Source organism: Aquarana catesbeiana, linkage group LG09 (assembly GCF_042186555.1).
Source record: "Aquarana catesbeiana isolate 2022-GZ linkage group LG09, ASM4218655v1, whole genome shotgun sequence".
Lineage (NCBI taxonomy): Eukaryota > Metazoa > Chordata > Amphibia > Anura > Ranidae > Aquarana > Aquarana catesbeiana.
In genome coordinates, this window is record NC_133332.1 from 201,642,987 (window position 1) to 201,665,333 (window position 22,347).

General features: G+C 42.5%; 1 protein-coding gene across 1 annotated transcript in view; it reads left to right on the forward strand.

Annotated features, from left to right (window-relative positions):
* C5 (complement C5) overlaps positions 1-22,347 on the forward strand; it is a 153,152-nt gene that overhangs the window by 93,274 nt on the left and 37,531 nt on the right. The window contains exons 26-28 of the mRNA XM_073599551.1: positions 136-295; positions 8,012-8,107; positions 9,346-9,523. Coding sequence (XP_073455652.1) covers positions 136-295; positions 8,012-8,107; positions 9,346-9,523 — 434 coding nt within the window. The remainder of the gene's footprint in view (positions 1-135; positions 296-8,011; positions 8,108-9,345; positions 9,524-22,347) is intronic.

Here is a 22,347-nt window from a genome sequence, read left to right on the forward strand (position 1 = left end):
AAGGTAGGAATCTGCAACAAAGTTTGTTAAAATTCTTATACTGTACATAAATCACCCAGGGGGAATGTTTTTTTCTCAACAAAACTGGAATTGCGTTTTAACAAGGGCTGTGATCACACTTCATTTATTTCTCAGGTTAACGGCCTTTGCTCTGCGCACCTTTGGAGAAGTTCAGAAATACGTATCCCTGGATCACATGTCTGTTTGTAACAGTCTGATCTGGCTGATCGAGAAATGCCAATCCAAAGACGGATCCTTCCAGGAAAAGTCATCATCAAACCCTATCAAACTGCAGGTGACAAAACACTAGCAATAAACCTTTCACTGCCCAGGGGAAGAGTAATATCTGTCTATTTCTTTTCCTCTTTATCTGGCGTCTAACTATCTGTGTCTCGCTATCTGTATGTCTATCTATCAATCTACCTATCTACAGTATCTATCTACCTGATGTAGCACTTACCCCTCACAGGAGCCGCTGGTAATGAAGGGTCCTCTGGTCTGGATCGACTCTCTCTTAAAGAGGAAGTGAACCCATAAAAAACTGTTACATTTCTGGCACATGCAGTGGATGCCCACTGACACACTTGGTTGTAGACTAAGGGCCAGTTCACATCAAAGAAATGCAGTCCAGATGCAATCCAGAAGCATTTCTGCATACGCGTTTTTGATGCGTTTTGGATGCAGTCCAGTGCATTTTTTCCCCCCTCTTTTTTTTAACCTTAAATAAAGACATGTGTGTTTCAGTAAATTTTTTGTGCTGTCCAGTGCATTTTATATGCGTTTTACTGCATTCCAGTACAGTCCAGTGCAAGAAAAATGCATCATGTTCTACTTTTTTTCTGGAACTGAAACACCCTGGAACTGACTGCACTGGTGTGAACTATGCCATTGGAAACCATAAAACCTACTTTATATGCCTTTTTAATGCAGAAAAAAATGCACTGAACTGCATGTGATGTGAACTAGCCCTAAAAACTATTTACACTTGTGTGTCTTTAGAGTTAGTAAGTTACCAATAATGCACATGAATAAGGTAATGAGCAACTCGTAGGTGAATTAGGTAAATTAACTAAATCTATTATGACAAATGCAATCAAACAAGGCATAAATCAATGAACAGATAATTACACAGAATTAGGGGTACTAAAATGGAAGAACAGTCAATATCCCACTGTCTGACAACTCGAAACACTATAACAAAGTCAAGTTGAACTATAAAGGGTGCAACTAGATTCTCTAGAACAGTATGAACTAACTCAGAGGAATAAATTGGCCTTGTGTGTACCTTCTACATACAACCCCAATAGCGGATGGGCATATGCCTTTCTAGTAAAAGGGGTACCCCTGAAGGTCGAGGAGAGTATCTGGCACCTAATAGTCAACATTGGCCAGCTTTCTTTAGGTGGCGCATGTGCGCAGTCTCTTTAAGAGTGCTGGCTATGAATGTACAGTATATGGGCGGCTGAGTAATTGACAAAGGAGCGCGCATGCCCATTGGGAGCCTCGCGCATGCTCGGAAACACGTCGTGTATCCCCGTCCATCTGAGCCATCCTGGTGACGTCACACGCTCACGAGCGCCTTGCTGGAACGCGGAAGTGCCGATCCAGCTCAGCAGCCCAGCAGCCTGCTTCTCCGTGTGGAGGTCTGCGGCCATCCCCTCGGAGTCACATCGCAGCCTACTGCATATGGACTCAGGACTAACCCAGGATGGTCTCTTCACTGATAGCTGCAATCAATTTACTTCTATGTAAGTGTGAATATGTGCCTTTTATTCTTTATTAAATACTTGCACCCAGAGGCGCTTTCTTTTGGTTTTTTTTTTACACTCATATTTGGCCATGGCTAAAATCCATGGGGGCGTGGCCTTCCCAGACCCCCTTCAATACTACCAGGCAGTCCACCTTGCCAAGGTATTAGCGTGGTGTAGAGACGAGGGATATAAAAATGTGGGTAACGATTGAACAATCCCGTGCTGGGATCCCTTTACAATGTTTGCCATGGTTACGCCCAAGATCTCTTGAAACCTTGTGGCACTATCCCCTCATATGGGCAACCCTTCAAGTTGTACAACAAAGCCATTTTTTTCTCCAAGTCAGAACTGGAGATTACTGGGCTTTACCCAGTATTGGGAAATCCAGCATCCCCCCGGCCATACTGATAGCCGCTTTAAACAAATTTTTGGGCAAGGTAAGTTTAGTCTATGTGCTTACCTTGTAGACTCCAGGTTGAAGACAGTGTAAATTTGCGGCCACCTCAAAATAACTTAACACACAGCCATTAATGTCTAAACCGCTGGCAACTAAGTGAAAATGTCCAAATTGGGCCCAATTAGCCATTTTCCCTCCAGGTGTCATGTGATTCATTAGTGTTACAAGGTCTCAGGTGTGAATGGGGAGCAAGTGTGTTAAATTTGTTGTTATCGCTCTCACTCTCTCATACTGGTCACTGGAAGTTCAACATGGCACCTCATGGCAAAGAACTTTCTGAGGATCTGAAAGAAGCGTTTAGTTCAACCTTTCTGGCTGTGGATCCCCTTGAGGATGATACAATGTAGTTCTTTATTTCTGAACTCCCAGCATGTCAACTAGCTGCTTAATGAAGCCGCTTTCAAAGCTTCTTCCTTGATCAGAGTGAACTCTTTGAGGCAGTCCATAGTGTACAAAGAATTTCTCCACTAGCACTGTCACCGCTGTGACAGCTCGTTGATCTTTTGTGGGTAAGGCTTGGGCGTAGCGTGTGAAGCGATCTGTCACTACCAGTATGTCCCCTTGGCCATTAGTGTCAGGGTCCAGAGTAGAGATGTAAAATTTCTGGACATTCTAAAGTTTTGAGAAAAAACATTTTCCCCTTTTTTTTTTTCTGAAAGAAAATAGAAAATTTCATAAATTAAAAAAAAAATCAGTATGGAGTAGTTTTACAAACTGTAATTATTTTGATTTTCAGGTGTGATTTTATCTACAAATTAAAGTATTGTATATATTTGTGAGGCAGCAGTTTGCACCACTTCCTTACTTGAAGATGCTGCTGGTTCATCATGTAAACTCTTCAGCATTATCTCCCTATACTTCTCGGGAAGAAACAATTGCCATGTCTCCTCCAGCTCGTCCAAGGCGCCCCTTTAGTAGACCACCTTGTCCCGCAAATGCAAATGATCCCACTGTTTTTGGAGTAACCTGGCTTCTTTCGAAGAGTCTGTAGCTAGTAGGAGCTTTGGGTGGCTTTTTTGTAAGGCTTTCAAGGTTTACCCACAAAGAGGGTCTCCTTCTTGCTCTTTCCTCAAGTCTCTCTTAGAGAAGGTTGTCAATCCTTCATCTCTCACTTGAGTTAGCTCGCAGTAACTTTGGGACTCCATCGGTGGTGGCTCCAATGGCTTCAACCCCGGCTGCCCCTTCTGCTTTGTCTCTATTCCTTGACACCACAAAGCATGAACCCTCTCTGGGTGTAATTCAGTCTAGTCGTCTTTGGGAGTCACTGGATTGTGAAACCTTCTTGACAAAGTGTTCTTGATTCCAGAACAATATATTTTTTTCCAAATAGTTTTTATTGAGAAGTTTTTTCTAAAGTTACAAAACACTCAACAAAACGCATATGTAATGCCCGGTACAAAAGGATTCCAGCCACGACATCTGTTCCCTATTAACATCAAGTATTGGTGTGGAAGACTTTGGCAAGGTAAAGCCAAGAAAAAGAAAGACATACTGTATATACAGTGCTCCGCCAGCACATAATGATATCATTCGACCACATTCTCCACTCCTCACTACTGACCTGTACCACGTCACACAATCCTATGTAACATATAATGTATACTGGTAAGGATAAGCTTGAGTACTCCTATAGTGCTCGTCTATAACTCCCCGAGTCAACATTGCAGTAGCCTGAGTGAGACAAGCAATAAAGGAGCTAAACCCAGTACCGCTAACCATGGCTCCCATAGTTTAAAGAATTTATCGGGGTTAATCCCTGCATTGGTACACCTGATGCTCCCTCAACAATGCAGTATTAACTTGTGTTTGACAGTCTTCAAATGTAGGGTAACTAGGAGACAACCATTTCATAGCAATCGTTTTTTGAGCAATAAAAAATAATTGAGATAATCGTTGGGTAGGAAATAAAGACACTAAGGGTACTTTTTCTAAGATGTTCTGCCAGGAGTCATCGTATACAGCACCTAGATCCCTTTCCCACCCACTTCGACCTGGGAGAACGAAATGAGCAAGGAAATTACCTAAAAGTTGTTTGTACAAAGTAGATATAAGGTCTTTCTTTGTAGAGGTTCTTGCAAAGGGCATAGATTGTACATTAAGATTTATTTTCTGAGATTGTGTGGCTAGTGCTTGCCTTAATTGGAGAAATTGGAAAAAACGGGAAGCCGGGAATTGATATGTTTCTTGAAGATCCTGAAATGGGCGTAAAGTATTTTGATTATATATTTGTTCTACAAACCGTATTTCTTTAGTATACCAGTACCCAAACCTCTCTAATTTGCAAAATTCCTCTAATCTGGGATTGTCCCATAAGGGCATATATACTGAAATGCCATAGTTATTCATAATACATTTCTTTTCTTGCCAGACCTTTGGCCTTTCCAAACCAGGGTGCGAAAAATTACATCTACTGTTCAAAACCACTTATATGGTATCTAAATGGGCGAGATGTGTAAAATGTAGTAGTTGTGGAGCCCAAAACATTTTTACAATGTTTGGACACCCAGCTATGGACAAGGGCCATTTCGTCCAAATCTTACTTTTGGTTTTAATTTTTTTTTTTTAAGAAGTGGGACAAAATTACACTGTAAATAGTCTTCCACTTTGGAGTATATCCAAATTCCAAGATATTTAAAAGATGATACAAACGCAATTTGATGGGCACTCGGTGGGAGGACCGAAGTTGGATTGTCCAGAGGAAAGAGAACGGATTTGTCCCAATTATTAGTAAAACCTGAGAATGATCCAAAGGTTGGGATCAGGAACATAAGAGAAACAAGCGAATGATCAGTATCACCTAAACATAGACGGGCATCATCCACATAAAGCGATAACCCAGATAGCAAGCAATTGCTGTAATTTGCAGGCTTCACAAGTTCGTTGCACAATTGCAGCAAGTCCGCATTGCATGACTCCAGATCAACTTTCTTTGCAAACATTACGCAAGTCTGCTGCAACTTCTGTTTCACTTATGTTATGCAATAGTTATCCCACCACAGGGGTCACTGTGACTTGCAGAGCTCTTGCTGTAGACTCACCATTGCAACTTTGCTCTTGCTAGAGACTTGCCACACAATATTGCTACAAATTGGAAAGAACTAGAACTTGTGCTTGCTAGTAAAAATGTGCAGCAAGTTAACAAGACTTACAATTCAACACTGCCCACAAATTTGTGGCAAGATATCCTTGCTATCTGGGAACTTATCTATCTTTTTACCACTTCGAAATCCAGCAATGGAATCTGATTGCCGTATTGCTGCCACCAATGGCTCTAATGCCAGGCAAAGAGGGGTGGGGACAGAGGAAACTCCTGTTGGGTGCCTCTGACACAGAACCATTAATCTGCATACAAGCACTCTGTTTTCATTGCAGTCTAAACCATTAGACATGGCTATAACAGTGAGCTTGTGAGCCTGTGAGCACTTACAGCATCTGATCGTAAGCCCCCTTGCAATCTCCCTGACACACACCCTGAGACGGGCTGATTACTCCACACAAGGTTTGCCATCGAGTTCCTCGATGAGGAGCGAACTTCAGCTGAGGAAAACTTGGATTTACACATTTGCAGTTGCCCTTTCCAATCTCAGTGACTATCAGCAGTGACACGGACACGTAAATATGTCATATACATACTGCACACACCTGCAAAGCTACGATCTGTCTCCACAGAATTAGCAGGTGAATCTGTGTGTTCTGGCGAAGTGATGTGTCAGTCAGCTGATGTCCATTGCATAGACTCTTCCGCAATATGCTGGAGCTAGCACCAGTGCACGATATCGGTCAGTCTATCATTATCGGACAGACAGGGTCTGCTGCTACATGCACGTTATATAGCTGATCTAGTTCCACACTGCTGTGATGGCAGCCAACACACCCATCTCAGCATTGAGGTTTAAATGGGGTCACTTTCTAAAGACTGCATTCACCCCTGCATCTCCTTTGTTGAGTTGGTCTGCGTTCCTTGGGACTGTTTTTTACTTTTTTTTTGCCAACCAGGGTACTTCCACTTGCTGGACCACGTGACCTTGCATCTATGGTACATGTAGTCCTCCCCCCCATTATCATTGCCTCTGTAGACATGCAGTTATGTGGGTGTATGTGGATGCAAGAATGATGTCATGACGATCACTATGGCTAGACAAGGTTGTCTGTTTTAGATGGTGGAGGATTTTATTTATTTATTCTGTTTTTGCTACAATAAAGTTTTTGAATTCAATTTTAGAACTGTGTATCTGTACATTAATTTTGGTACTATATCCCTGAGGCTCATTATAGTGGTACTTTGAACTATTCCTTCTTCTAGTCTAGTTCCATTGTTACAATCTGCATACAAGCCCTGGGGGCAGAGTAAAACAGTTTAACCCATCTAATAAAGGGACTGCCTAATCCGAACAGTTCCAAAACTTCCAACAGGTATGGCCATTCTACGCTATCAAACACTTTAGCAGCATCCAGGGATAAGAAAGCTTTGTCACCAAAAGTTTCTGTGGGGACCTGAAAGCTTGGAATCTCCTTAAATTGATGGCTGTGGATTTGGTGGGTATGAACCCCCGATTGATCTGGGTGCACTTGACTCTGCATAACAGTGCCCAATCTGGTTGCCAGTAATTTGACACCAGTGTTTAACCACTTGCTGACCAGCTCACGTACATTTACTGGGGCAGGTTGGCTCTCCTACACGAAACGACATACCTGTACGTCGGTCTGTGCAAGGAGGATAGCGGGTGTGAGAACGCCACCGCGGGAGCGCGCCCGTAAGTCCCGCGGACTCGATGTCTGTTGGCGACCCGTGATCAATGTGCACAGAGGCAGAACGGGGAACTGCCTATGTAAACAAGGCGATTCCCCGTTCTGCCTAATGACATGCCAGAGATCTTCTGTTACCAGTAATCGGGAGCAGTGATCTCTGTCATGTCCCAGTGAGCCCACCCCCCTATAGTTAAAACACACCCAGGGAACACACTTAACCCCTTGATTGGCCCCTAGTGTTAACCACTTCCATGCCATTGTCATTTTTACATTGATGAGTGCATTTTTATAGCACCGATCAATGTAATAATATCACTGGTCCCCAAAAAGTGTCATTTGGGGTCAAATTTGTCCACCACAATGTCCTGCTAAAAATCATAGATCGCCACCTTTACTAGTAAAAACAATAAAAAATAAATAAAAGTCCTTAAATCTATCCTGTAGTTTGTAGACGCGATAACTTTTGCGCAAACCAATCAATATATGCCTATTGCGTATACATATAGAATACATATCGGCCTAAACTGATGAATAAATTTGCCGTATCACAAAAAATGGCCTGGTCATTATGGGGGCAAATCCTTCCGGGGCTGAAGTGGTTAAGAGAGACTGGTCGGTACAGTTTCAGGGATAGTTTATCTTTGCCTGGTTTCAGTAGTACAACAATATTCACACCATTCATAGATGCTGGTAGTATAGCAGTTTTAAAGGGCTGTTTGAGAACTGATAGTAGCTCTAGAATGATATTTTAGGCTTAAACAAAACCCAGCGACAGCCGCCAACCAGCGATGTCCTGTGGCATCAAACTTGGCCGTGATAATGACATACATGAGCAGATTGCTGCCAGTTTTAACTTCAAAGTCAGACCCAAACAGATACCCTTTTCAGCTTGTCTAATTCTAACGTGATTGGGTTGTTTCTCTTAGATCGATCTATCTATCTATCTATCTATCTATCTATCTATCTATCTATCTATCTAATAAAAAAATAAATGAGGACTTGGTGGAGATACAAGCACTTATAGTTATTATTTCCTCTGTGGTTTGTATTTCAGGGGACGATTCCCAGAGAGGCGGCTGAGAAGACATTGTATCTGACAGCATATGTCATAATTGGAATTCAAAAATCCCTCAATATGTGTCCACTCGCTGTAAGTCCACACTACTGAGTCCAGAGCAACAAAAACTACCTAAAGGGTTTAATAAAATGATACAATAACTGTCACAAGCTGGGTTAGGTAAAAGAGGTTTTTCATAAATTCAGTTTCCAGAATTTATCAAAGGTGAAGGTGTTTGTGTTGAAAGGGCTATAGTGGGGGGAAGTATTTCTAAAAACACAGCTGACTTCCTGTTCCCGATTCCCATAGATGAAAATTACTTGCTGATATTTAGATAAAGTAGAGAATGCTAGAGACAAGCATAGGAAGTAAAAGGTAGTCTTTTGAAAATGAAAAAAAATTTACCTTGAAAAACAGCCACTTGAACACGTGTCCATTGGACGATTCCCCTCTGTTTCTCTTCCAGTGACAAATTTAAGATTTTGAATAGATATGCGCACTACCGAAAAATTTTTGTTTTGTTTTCATTTCATTCATTTTTCTTTTTTTTCGTTTATCGGATCATTCATTATGATCTGCTTTCGTTACTTCGGATCATTCGTAACTTCAGATGCATTCGTAACTTCTGATGCTGCATTCGTATTTCTTCCGTTCTATTTGTTTAGATGCGGCATTCGTTACTTAGGATAATTCCTAACTTCAGATGCATTCGTATTCGTTATGTTCACTAACAGTTACTTTAGCCAAATTTGAAAGGACGTTCCAATAAAAATTTTAATCAAATCTATCCCAAATTAGCTGCTATGGCGCAGAGACCTGAATAGAAGAATTACTGACTGATTTATCACCATGCAATATGTACAATACATTATAACAACCAAAATAAATCCTAAAAGAACAAATACAAAAAATGAAATTATCCAAATAATAAATATAATAATACATTTGTTAAACTCTTAGGTTGAATCGTTTTTTGTTCTTTCGGATTTTCGTTCTTTCGGGTTTTCGTTCTTTTTGACAATTCGTTTTCGTATGCATTAGTCAAAAGAGTCTTTCGTTCATTCGGATGCTGCCGAATGACCGAATATGTCGAATTTCGTCCAAAAACGAATTTGTAACGAAACTAATTGCACATATCTAATTTAGAATTTTTATCATGTTCTTTCTAGTTACAACAATAAAAATCTGACAAATTCTCACCCTTCCACATTCCATCCTCCCATATTGAAGTTCCCATTATGCACTATTGTAGTTTAATTTCATAAAAATGTCTATGTCTGTCTTTCTATCACTGTGTGTGTGTAATGACTTTTTTTTTTGCTATATCCCAGCAAATAGGTGATGCCCTGGCACTCGCAGTAGACTATCTCTCCAAACAGGCATCTAGTGCTCAAAGCATGTACACTATGGCGGTCTGTGCATACGCTCTTCATATTACAGATACAACACTACAGAGTAAACTTCAAGTAATGACAAAGATAAAAGGGGAGGCGCTCACCAAAGGATCCAGTAAGTCAATGTTATCGTCATCATCAGAATTACTATGTGTCTTGCTCAGTGCTTGTGCCACAGTAAAAAGCATGGGAAAGCATGCTCACAGGGAAGATTGATATTCCAATGAATTTATAAAACCTCTTTTAGGTGCATGTTGTTGTATGGAAAAGGCAACAATAAACACAAGCCTGCTCTGCTCTATACTTCCCAATTCACACGCACTGTCCTCCTATCAAAATGCTTTGAAAATCCATGTCAGCAGCAAAACACAAATGATTTTGTATGGAAGCGCTTAACCACTTGACCACTGGGCACTTAAATCCCCTTAATAACCAGACCAATTTTCAGCTTTCAGTGCTCTCACATTTTGAATGACAATTACTCAGTCATGCAACACTGTGAGAAAATGTGTGGTGGGGGGGCGCTAGGTCCGTGTTGCCAGTGAACAAAATTACATATACGGTGTTACAATTTAATTGTAACATCATCTGGTAAGTGGATATCCATTTACAGAGCACATTGGGTGTATAATACAGCTGGTGAAGGTGGTCTATCTACACAGAAAGACATCTCACATATATTGATCTGTGAAATTTAATTTTTATCATGGAGGATTCACATATATTGATCTGCATAAGAACGTTTTATTGCACGTAGTCTTTTACATGTATTTTTATGTTTTTTTTTGTAGTCAATCTTTTTCATATGGTTTTTCACAAGGACATTACAATTTTACATTTTTTCATAAATGCAGGGATTGCATGATTGTGAATAACGTATTTTTGGAATTTATATATTCACTTAGGATTCTTGTATGGCACATAGTTGTTTATTTAAATATTCGGTTAAATTGTAACACCCCCCACCCCACATTTTCTCACTTGCACTAGAATTCTCATCTAGTTTGGGGGATAGCAGCTTTTTATTTGTATATTCACTAACAATTTAATTCAGTGGCGCAAGGTTTACAGAAACATTTTTTCATGCAACACTGTACCTTTATGAGATTTTTTGCCTTTTTTTAACACAAATAGAGCTTTCTTTTGGTGGTATTTAATCACGGCTGGGTTTTTTAAATTTTTTGCGCTATAAAAGAAAAAAGACTGAAAATTCTGTAAAAAAATGAATTTTTCTTTGTTATAAAATTTAGCAAATTAGTAATTTTTCTTCATAAATTTTGGCAAAATTTATACTGCTACATATCTTTGGTAAAAATAACCCAAATCGGTGTATATTATTTGGTCTTTGTAAAAGTTATAGAGTCCAAAAGCTATGGTGCCAATATCTGAAAATTGATCACACCTGAATTACTGACGGCCTATCTAATTTCTTGAGATCCTAACATGCCAGAAAAGTACAAATACCCCCAAATGACCCCTTTTTGGAAAGAAGACATTCCAAGGTATTTAGAAAGATGCATGGTGAGTTTTTTGAAGTTGTAATTTTTTCCCACAATTCTTTGCAAAATCAAGATTTTTTTTTTCTTTTTTTTCACAAAATTGTCATATTAGCAGGTTATTTCTCACACACCGCATATGCATAGCACAAAATTACACCCAAAAACACATTCTGCTATTACTCCAGAGTACGGCGATATCACATGTGTGAGACTTTTTCACAGCGTGACCTCATACAGAGGCCCAACATGCACGGAGCACCTTCAGGCGTTCTGGAGCACCCAGGCCAATTCTGACATTTTTCTCCTACATGTAAAAATCATCATTTATTTGCTAGAAAATTACATAGAACCCCAAAACATTATATATGTTTTTTTAGCAAAGACCCTAGAGAATACAATGGTGGTCGTTGCAACTTTTTATCTCACACGGTATTTGTGCAGCAATTTTTCGAATGCATTTTTTTGGAATAAAAAACAGTTTTGTGCTTTGAAAAACAAAACAAAACAGTAAAGTTAGCCCAATGTTTTTGCATAATCTGAAAGATGAAGTTACGCCGAGTAAATAGATACCTAACATGTCACCCTTCAAAATTGCACATGCTCGTGGAATGGCGCCAAACTTCGCTACTTAAAAATCCCCATAGGTGACGCTTTAAAATTTTTTACTGGTTACATGTTTTGAGTTACAGAGGAGATCTAGGGCCAAAATTATTGCTCTCGATCTACCGATCGCAGCGATACCTCACATGTGTGGTTTGAACATAGTTTTCATATGTGGGCGGGACTTATGTATGCGTTCGCTTCTGCATGCGAGCACACGGGGACAGGGGCACTTTAACCACTTCAGCCCCGGAAGGATTTACCCCGTTCCTGACCAGAGCACTTTTTACAATTTGACACTGCGTCGCTTTAACTGCTAGATGCGCAGTCATGCAATGCTGTACCCAAACGAAATTTGCGTCCTTTTCTTCCCACAAATAGAGCTTTCCTTTGATGGTATTTGATCACCTCTGCGATTTTTATTTTTTGCGCCTTAAACAGAAAAAGACCGAAAATTTTGAAAAAAAATGATATTTTCTACTTTTTGTTATAAAAAAAATCCAATAAACTCAATTTTAGTCATACATTTAGGCCAAAATGTATTCGGCCACATGTCTTTGGTAAAAAAAATGTCAATAAGCATATATTTATTGGTTTGCGCAAAAGTTATAGCGTCTACAAACTAGGCTACATTTTCTGGAATTTACACAGCTTTTAGTTTATGACTGCCTATGTCATTTCTTGAGGTGCTAAAATGGCAGGGCAGTACAAAACCCCCCCAAATTACCCCTTTTTGGAAAGTAGACACCCTAAGGAAATTGCTGAGAGGCATGTTGAGCCCATTGAATATTATTTTTTTTTTGTCCCAAGTGATTGAATAATGACAAAAAAAAAAACAAATATTACAAAAAGTTGTCACTAAATGATATATTGCTCACACAGGCCATGGGCATATGTGGAATTGCACCCCAAAATACATTTAGCTGCTTCTCCTGAGTATGGGGATACCACATGTGTGGGTCTTTTTGGGAGCCTAGCCGCGTACGGGGCCCCAAAAACCAAGCTCCACCTTCGGGATTTCTGAGGGCGTAAATTTTTGATTTCACTCCTCACTACTTTTCACAGTTTTGAAGGCCATAAAATGCCAAGATGGCACTATCCCCCCCCCCAATGACCCCATTTTGGAAAGTAGACACCCCAAGCTATTTGCTGAGAGGCATGTTGAGTCCATGGAATATTTTATATTTTGACACAAGTTGTGGGAAAGTGACAATTTTTTTTTTTTTTTTTGCACACAGTTGTCACTAAATGATATATTGCTCAAACATGCCATAGGCATATGTGGAATTACACCCCAAAATACATTCTGCTGCTTCTCCTGAGTACGGGGATACCACATGTGTTGGACTTTTTGGGAGCCTAGCCGCGTACGGGGCCCCGAAAACCAAGTACCACCTTCAGGATTTCTAAGGGCGTAAATTTTTTATTCACTCCTCACTACCTATCACAGTTTTGAAGGCCATAAAATGCCAAGATGGCACAACCCCCCAAATGACCCCATTTTGGAAAGTAGACACCCCAAGCTATTTGCTGAGAGGCATGTTGAGTCCATGGAATATTTTATATTTTGACACAAGTTGCGGGAAAGTGACAAATTTTTTATTTTTTTTTTGCACACAGTTGTCACTAAATGATATATTGCTCAAACATGCCATAGGCATATGTGGAATTACACCCCAAAATACATTCTGCTGCTTCTCCTGAGTACGGGGATACGACATGTGTTGGACTTTTTGGGAGCCTAGCCGCGTACGGGGCCCCGAAAACCAAGTACCACCTTCAGGATTTCTAAGGGCGTAAAATTTTTATTCACTCCTCACTACCTATCACAGTTTCGAAGGCCATAAAATGCCAAGATAGTACAAACCCCCCCCAAATGACCCAATTTTGGAAAGTAGACACCCCAAGCTATTTGTTGAGAGGCATGGTGAGTATTTTGCAGCTCCCATTTGTTTTTGAAAATGAAGAAAGACAAGAAATGTTTTTTTTTTCTTTTTTTAATCTTCAAAACTTTGTGACAAAAAGTGAGGTCTGCAAAATACTCACTATTCCTCTCAGCAAATAGCTTGGGGTGTCTACTTTCCAAAATAGGGTAATTTGGGGGGGGGGGGGGTTTGTGCCACCTGGGCATTCCATGGCCTCCGAAACTGTGATAGGCAGTGAAGAGTGAAATCAAACATTTACGCCCTTAGAAAGCCTGAAGGCGGTGCTTGGTTTTCAGGGTCCCGTACGCGGCTAGGCTCCAAAAAAGTCTCACACATGTGGTATCCCCGTACTCAGGAGAAGCAACAGAATGTATTTTGGGGTGTAATTTCACATATTCCCATGGCATGTGTGAGCAATATATTATTTAGTGAGAACTTTTTAAAGACCCTAGATCTCCCCTCTGCCCTCAAAGCATCTGACCACACCAAGATCGATGTGATAAAATGCTTTCCCAATTTCCCAATGGCGCTGTTTACATCCGGCGAAATCTAAGTCATGAAATGCTCGTAGCTTCCGGTTTCTTAGGCCATAGAGATGTTTGGAGCCACTATGGTCTCTAATCAGCTCTATGGTCAGCTGGCTGAATCACCGGCTGCATTCTCAGGTTCCCTGTTGGGACAGGAGAGCCAGAGAAAAACATGGAAGACGGTGGGGGGGGGGCATTCCCTCCCACTGCTTGTAAAAGCAGTCTAGAGGCTAATTAGCCACTAGGATTGCTTTTACATGAAAGCCGACCGCTGGCTGAAAAGAATGATACCAAGATGATACCTAAACCTGCAGGCATCATTCTGATATAACCACTCAAAGTCCAGCAACATACCAGTACGTTGCTGGTCCTTGTTGGGAATATATTGTAAACTTTTTTTCATGCAGCCTGTGGGCTGAACGAAAAAAAGAGATTGATCGGTGGGTATGCCCATCATTAGAATACCTCCCTTCATCCACCCACTTCTAATGATAGGCATACATGCACCGTATATATATGCCGAAGGGGGCATCCTCCCGCAAATGATAGGAGCAAATCGCTCCTCCGCCCTCTGCTGCCCCCACGCTTCGGCATATATGCTGAAGTATGTAACTGTGGTGGTGAAATCACCTCCAACAGCGCTGGAGTCACGGCTTTATGTATCGTGGGAGCAAACGCTGTTGCTGTCAAGATAAATAAATCCGCGCTGCAACTGAATGGCGTACCTGCTAAGCAAATGATGGTTAACAATAAAACAAAGTAACATTACAGTATAACAGTAAGACTTACCATACCTGCAAAGCAAATACAAAAAAAACAAAAATAAAACATTTAACGCAACCTGTGCCTAAAATATATATATGCTGAAGCATGGGGGCATCCTCCCGCAAAAGGTAACAGCAAATCGCTCCTCCACCCACTGCTGCCCCCATGCTTTGGCATATATGCTGAAGTATGTAACTGTGGTGGTGAAATCACCTCCAACAGCACTGGAGTCACGGTTTTATGCATCGTGGGAGCAAACGCTGTTGCTGTCAAGATAAATAAATCAGCTCTGCAGCTGAATGGCGTACCTGAAAACAAAAAAATGGTTACCAATAAAACACAGTAAACAGTAAAGTATAAAAAAATTGCATATCTGAAAAGCAAACATGGTAAAACATAATAACAATAAAACATTGCAGAATAGAATACAGTAAAAAAGAGAAGAACAATAGAGCGAGAATACAGAGAGAGAGAGAACAATAAAACGACAACTATTTTTGTTTTTTTATTATATATTTTTTTGTGTTTTTATTTTTTTTACGTTTTTTTTTTTACACTTTTTTTGCAACTATAACTTTTGTAACTGGTACCAGGTTCGGGTCTCTCAAAGTGCGATGGCATCTTGGGAGACCCTGTGTTAGTGTGCCTAGTCTGTGCAGTGCTGTACCCTATGCTAATACTCAACTAGTGAATGGTAGCGTTCAAAACATTCACCAATGCATAGACCAGGATTGTCAGGACAGGAGGGACAATAATACCGGGTGTCATGCCTATATCCGCGCTTGCTGCAGACACGACATCTTCTTTGGGGGGCTCGTTGAGTAGGGGTACTCGGGAGGACATACGGAAAATGCCTCTCATGCAGCCGGCTTACTGCATTTGGTTGGGGAAGGTGAGGTGGAGCACCGTCTGGATACAGAAGGGCTCTGACGATCTCTTGCTGGAATTTAAGGAAGGATCCAGTCCGTCCTGAAGCTCTGTATAGCACATAAGCGTTCAGCAAAGCCAATTGAAATAAATAAACAGACACTTTCTTGTACCAGTGTCTGGCCTTATGGGCAATTAGGTATGGCGCCAACAACTGGTTGTTGAGGTCCACCCCTCCCTTATTTTGGTTATATTCGTGGACACAGAGGGGTTTCCCCACAACACCAGTCGCCGTAGTAATTTGGACCATCGTGTCTGCATGAAGGGAGGTAAGAACGAAAATATTCTTTTTATCCCTCCACTTCACAGCGAGCAAGTTATTACACTTGAAGCAGGCTCTCTCCCCCAGCCTAAGACGGGAATCTACAAGCCGCTGGGGAAAGCCCCAGCGATTAGGTCGCACAGTGCCACATGCTCCAATCTGTTGATCAAAAAGGTGACTAAAAAGTGGCACGCTTGTGTAATAATTGTCCACGTACAAGTGGTACCCCTTTCCGGATAAGGGTGACACCAAGTCCCACACAATCTTGCCAGCGCTTTCTATGTAGTCAGGGCAGTTTGTCGGCTCTACGTGACTATCTTTGCCCTCGTAAACCATAAAACTACATGTATAGTCTGTGGCCCTGTCACAGAGCTTATACATCTTGACCCCGTAACTGGCACGCTTGCTGGGAAGGTACTGTTTGAATGACAAGCGGCCAGAAAACTTAATCAGGGACTCATCAACGCAGACAACTTGATGAGGAGTAAACAAGTCTGCAAAACGTTTGTTGAAGTGGTTTACGAGGGGCCGAATTTAGTAGAGCCGATCGTATTCAGGGTCTGCACGAGGACGACAGAGTTCATTGTTGTTGAAGTGCATGAACCGCAAGATCTGCTTGTATCGTGCCCTGGTCATGGAGGCAGAGAACAAGGGCCTATGGTGAATTGGGTCAGTGGACCAATATGACTACAACTCACTCTTTTTAGTTATGCCCATGTTGAGGGAAAGGCCCAGAAAGAGCTTAAATTCGGAGACCGTAATTGGTCTCCAATCTCTGGCAAGGGAGAACTGGGGAATAGTGGCAATGTGTTGACCAGCGTACAAATTGCTTTGGTCCACAATAGATCTATAGAGATCTTCGGTGAAAAACAGCGAATAAAAATCCAGTGGCGTAAAATCAACTGTTTCCACATGAATGCCGGGTTGGCCAGTGAATGGGGGAAGTACGGGTGCTGCAGAAGTGGTGGGTTCCCAATTCAGATTGGCGAATGCAGTAGGAAGGGCACTATGGGCACGACGGGCCTGTGTTCGTCTTCTTGGTGGCAGCGGGACACTACTTGTGCTTGCCACCTCGCCAGCTTGAACTGCACTTATGGGACTCGCCACGTCACCAAGTGTTACTGCAGTGCTGGATGTACGACCAGGGTGTACTAGGCCGCTGGTGCTTGCCAGTTCACCGGAAGGAATAGCGGCGCTAGTACTGCTCTGCTCCATACGAGGGACCTGCGGTTCTTGCACATCAAGTACAGAAGAAGAAGTTCGGGGTCTGGTACGCCTGACCTTGGCAGGGACCACAACTCCGTCGTCAGAGCTATCTGTCATGGAGCCGCTGTCCTCTACAGGATCGTATTCTGAGCCTGAATCTGACAGATGAGTGACTTCCTCTTCACTATCTGTCATGCTCAGAAACGTGTAGGCCTCTTCACTAGTGTACCTTCAATTTGCCATTTTGGGCTCTAAATTTAGTGGTACACTAGTGAGACTCACAGGCAACAAAGCTCCTGACTGTTAGCGACTGTATCAAAACGCTACCAACAAAAACTGTTAGCGATCGCAGGGATCAGGCCTGACTCTGCGAATGCTGCAGTTATGTGTGTTTAGTGTTTTGGTAAGTGACAGTGATCGATTGATACTGCACTTGGGTGGGCTGGGCAGGGCTGGGCCAAGGGGCAAAACGCAGGTGCTAGCAGGTATCTGGGCTGATCCCGCTAATACTGTTTTTGGGAACCCTAAACTGCTGGGGACACTAGTATAGATCTGATCGGATCAGATATTGATCCGTTCAGATACTATACCACTAAGGGAGGTGTATGCTGCGTGCGTGGGTGTTAGCGGTACTGGCGCTAACCTGACGCTGCCTGGGGCGACGCAGACCTTATCTGACCCTAAAACTTAACTTATATCACCGCCGGGCGATTAGGGGGTTAAACCTTTATAAGGTAATAAACGGCGGGTGCCCTGAAACTATAATAAACAAACTAACTAACCAGCATCACCCGTAACAGTTATACAGTGATCACTGGTGAAAGGGTTCACTAGGGGGCAATCAGGGGGTTAAAACCTTTATTAGGTAGTATATGGGGGTCCCTGTCGCTATAAAACACTGACGGCGAAACCTATATACTTACCTCCCTAACTAGCGTTACCTGTGTCACTAATACAGCGATCAGAAAAACGATCGCTTAGTGACACTGGCGATGGGGGGTGATCAAGGGGTTAACCTTTATTAGGGGGGGTTAGGGGGGTATCCTAGACCTAAAGGGGGCTACCACTAACTGCCCTACCACTTATAACTGTCACAAACTGATACCAATACAAAAGAAAAACTGCTATTGGTGTCACTGTGACAGGGGGTACATGGGGGTGATCGGGGGGGTGATGGGGGGTGAAATGTGTGCCTAGAGTGTTCTACTGTTAGTGTAGTGTTTGATGCACTTACTTGATGTCATCTCTCCTCGGCGCCGGAACGAAAAGACCGGCTCGAGGAGAGATGACATCACTTCCTCTGCCGCTGTTTACATTACAGCAGCAGAGGAAGAACATCATTGGCAGGGAGCGATCGTGAGGGGGTGGCCACGAATGGATGGCCTCCCCCTCACCTCTGATCGCTCTGGGAGAGAAGCCGACCGCCTCGGGCACCGGGGGGGTCTGATCGGACCCCCCGCCCGCGGGAGGCAAGTAACGTACCCATACGTAACTTTGCCTGCCCGTGCCATTCTGCCGCAGTATATCTGCGTGAGGCGGTCGGCAAGTGGTTAAAATTTAGGTTAAGCCACTATGATCATTCCTATGGTGTAGGGAATCGCCGGCTGAAAAAGCTGATATCTGAATGATGCCTGTAGCTGCAGGCATCATTCAGATAACAAATTCAAGGACGTCATATGACGGCGGGCGAGAAGTGGTTAAAACGCATTTTTTTTTAACACAAAGTTGTCCATTCATACAATATTTCTAACACATAGCATGTACACATACCAAAAATGACACCCCAAAATAGATTGTCCTACTCCTGAGTACGGCGATATCACATGTGTGAGACTTCCACAGCCTGGCCACATACAGGGGCCGAGTACAGCCGAGTATGGCTGAGCATGACTGGGTATGGCTGAGTATGGCAGGGTATTGCAGGGTATCGCTGAGTATGACTGGGTATGACAGAGTATGGCTGGGTATGGCCGAGTATTGCAGGGTATTGCAGAATATTGTGGGGTATTGCAGAGTATTGCAGGGTATTGCAGGGTATTGCAGGGTATTGCAGAGTATTGCGGGGTATTGCGGGGTATTGCAGAGTATTGCAGGGTATTGCAGAGTATTGCAGGGTATTGCAGGGTATTGCAGGGCATTGCGGGGTATTGCAGAGTATTGCAGAGTATTGCGGGGTATTGCAGGGTATTGCGGGGTATTGCAGAGTATTGCGGGGTATTGCAGGGTATTGCGGGGTATTGCAGAGTATTGCGGGGTATTGCAGGGTATTGCAGGGTATTGCGGGGTATTGCAGGGTATTGCAGGGTATTGCGGGGTATTGCAGGGTATTGCAGGGTATTGCGGAGTATTGCGGGGTATTGCAGAGTATTGCGGGGTATTGCAGAGTATTGCAGAGCATTGCAGGGTATTGCAGAGTATTGCAGGGTATTGCACAGGGTATTGCACAGGGTATTGCAGAGTATTGCACAGGGTATTGCAGAGTATTGCACAGGGTATTGCAGAGTATTGCACAGGATATTGCAGAGTATTGCACAGGATATTGCAGAGTATTGCACAAGGTATTGCACAGGGTATTGTAGAGTATTGCACAGGGATGGAAGGATGGATTGTGGTTCTGTGTCACCGAGCAGCGCTGTGGGCACTACAGATGCAGCCCACAGCGCTGCTGCCATCCGATCCCTCCCCCACTGTATCGATTGGTACACAGAGGGGATAGAGGAACCGGCGTCATGACATGACGCCGGTTTGTTTACAAGTGATCGCTCCGTCATTTGACGGAGCGATCACATGGTAAACGGCCGCGATCAGCAGCCGTTTACCGTGATCCGTGATGCGCCGGGTCCTCTGTACCCGGCGGTCACGGATGTTGTCGGGTGCGCGATTGGAATTCTGGGGGGACATCATAGTACGCCCTCCCAGAGTTAAGCAACCGCCCTGTAGCCGTCATTTGGCTATGGGCCGGTTGTTAAGTGGTTAAAGCAGAACGGCCAGATTTTATTTAATTTTTGGATTTGAATTGAAAGGAGAAAGATGAAAATTGAAAAATATATCAATTACTCACCATCATTTTCCTTTCCTGGTGCCAATGATGGCAGCATACCAGTGATAGTGCTCTATGGACTGACACCAGGAAAGGAAAATTACGGGAGCCTTTCCTCCTGTCTCTGCCCTGGTAGAAGGCTCTGGAATCTCTTGACCTTAAATTTAAAAAAAAATCTTTCTGAAGAAGTTATTGTGGCAACAAAAGGCCTCAAAGGGTGGAAGTCTGAATTCAGCGCAGATGGCTGGGGAACTGTCTGTGTACATTATATACAAGCAGGGTGCCCGCTTGGGATTAATAGCAATTGTGTTTATATGTGCTGCATTTCGGGTTGCCACTTTTTCTTCAATCCAAACCTGAACAGTTTAGCGGCGCACAGCAAAAAATGTGGGTTTTTTTCAGCCTACACTATAGGATTGTAAAAAATGTTTGAAATTAATTTATTCATATTGGTACATGTCTATATAGGCTTGGGCCCTGTTCACACCTGAGCATTTTTTAGCTTGTAAAACGCTCAGCTTTGAAGCTCCAAAACGTCCAACAAGCAAAATCCCATTCATTTCAATGGCCCCTGTTCACATATGAGCATTTTGTCACCTGAAGCAAAATGCCTGAAGCTCAAAAAAGTATGTGAGCTTCTTTTTGGCAGATTACAAGCGTTTTTGGCCCCATAGACTTCAATAGAAATGACTGACTTGAGCAGAAATACGCTTGTAAAACGCTCAACTAGCACCTCTCCCTCTCTACCCCCTAGTGCTTTCTATTGGCTAAACAAAAACATCTGAAGCTGTAAAAAGCTTGTAATACACTTATGAAACACTTTTAAAAAAGCTTGTAAAAAGCTGCAATAAAAGATTTAAAAAACGCCAGTAAATCAATACGCTCAGGTGTGAATGGAGCCTTATTGTTACCAGGTTATACCTAATCTGCATACATTTAGCAGAACTGGATTTATTTTTTGAAATAGTGTGATACCTAACTGGGGGTTAGATAAACACATCTTTATTCTCAGCTAAAATAACTATCAATTAAATCCAACATTAAAGCATCGCCCAGAGGCAGAAATCCAAGTCAGCCAACCTTAAAAATAAAAATAAAGAGGTGAATACATAGACAACTGACGAGTATCAAGTACTAACTGTATACCCATTTTCGCTTGAAAATGTAATTCTGTGTTAAACCCCTTAGGGACCAGGGAGTTTAGTTTGTAAATCCAATACTTCTCTTCATTTAAATTATTACTGAGACTGTTTACAGTGCCCCTCTTCCTGTAATTAGGTGATACTAAAACAGGGGATGGCATTTGTCCCAGGAGATGAAATTGATCAAAAAATCTGGTCAGCCTTCACTAAGAAAACTACAGTAACGTCAGACACTGGGGAGGAAGTTAAGCAACTATTTAGAGAACATAAATAACTTTTGGTAAAACATCTTAATAGGAAGTGGTATATCTAATTTCTTGAGACATACATTGAACACAGAATAGTACCAAGAGGTCTCTGTGATCGGGTGACACCAACGGAACAATTGCATAATGACTGCTTCCTAGAGAAGTGGAAAAATCTGCATATAGACCATGGGATTAATGTATTGTTGCTTATTGTGACAGAAAAAAAAGATACAATCAGTTCTGCTAAATGTATGTATATTAGGAATAACCCAGTAACCCTGAGCCTAAATGCCTCTATAAACAGTAAAGGAGGGAAGCTGTCCTAAAGAAGCTGTCATGTGACAGCAAAACGAGTTGACATCATCGCGCACGTTTTTATGCTGGCAGAGGTGTTCACTGGAGGTGTTCCACAAAGGTAATCCTGGCGGGAGACGAGCAGAAGACGAGTGTAAGGCAGGCGGCATGCAAAGGAAAAGCGTGCATATCTGTACGGTGCAGTCTGACAGAGCAGACGGAGGGCCTAAACAAGGAAGCCAGTGGCAGCTGGTGCTCAAGATTAATTTTTTTTGGGGGGGGGGGCGCAAACAAGCTGAAAAATTCTGAAAAATACTTAAAAAAAAACATCAATTGCAGCCTCACTATGCCTATCAAATACAGCCACTGTGCCCATCAATTGCAGCCCCTGTGCCTATCAAACACAGCCACTGTGCCATCAATTGCAGCCACTGTGCCCATCAAATGCAGCCTCTGTGCCCATTAAAAGGCAGCCACTGTGCCCATCAATGATCTGGACCAGTG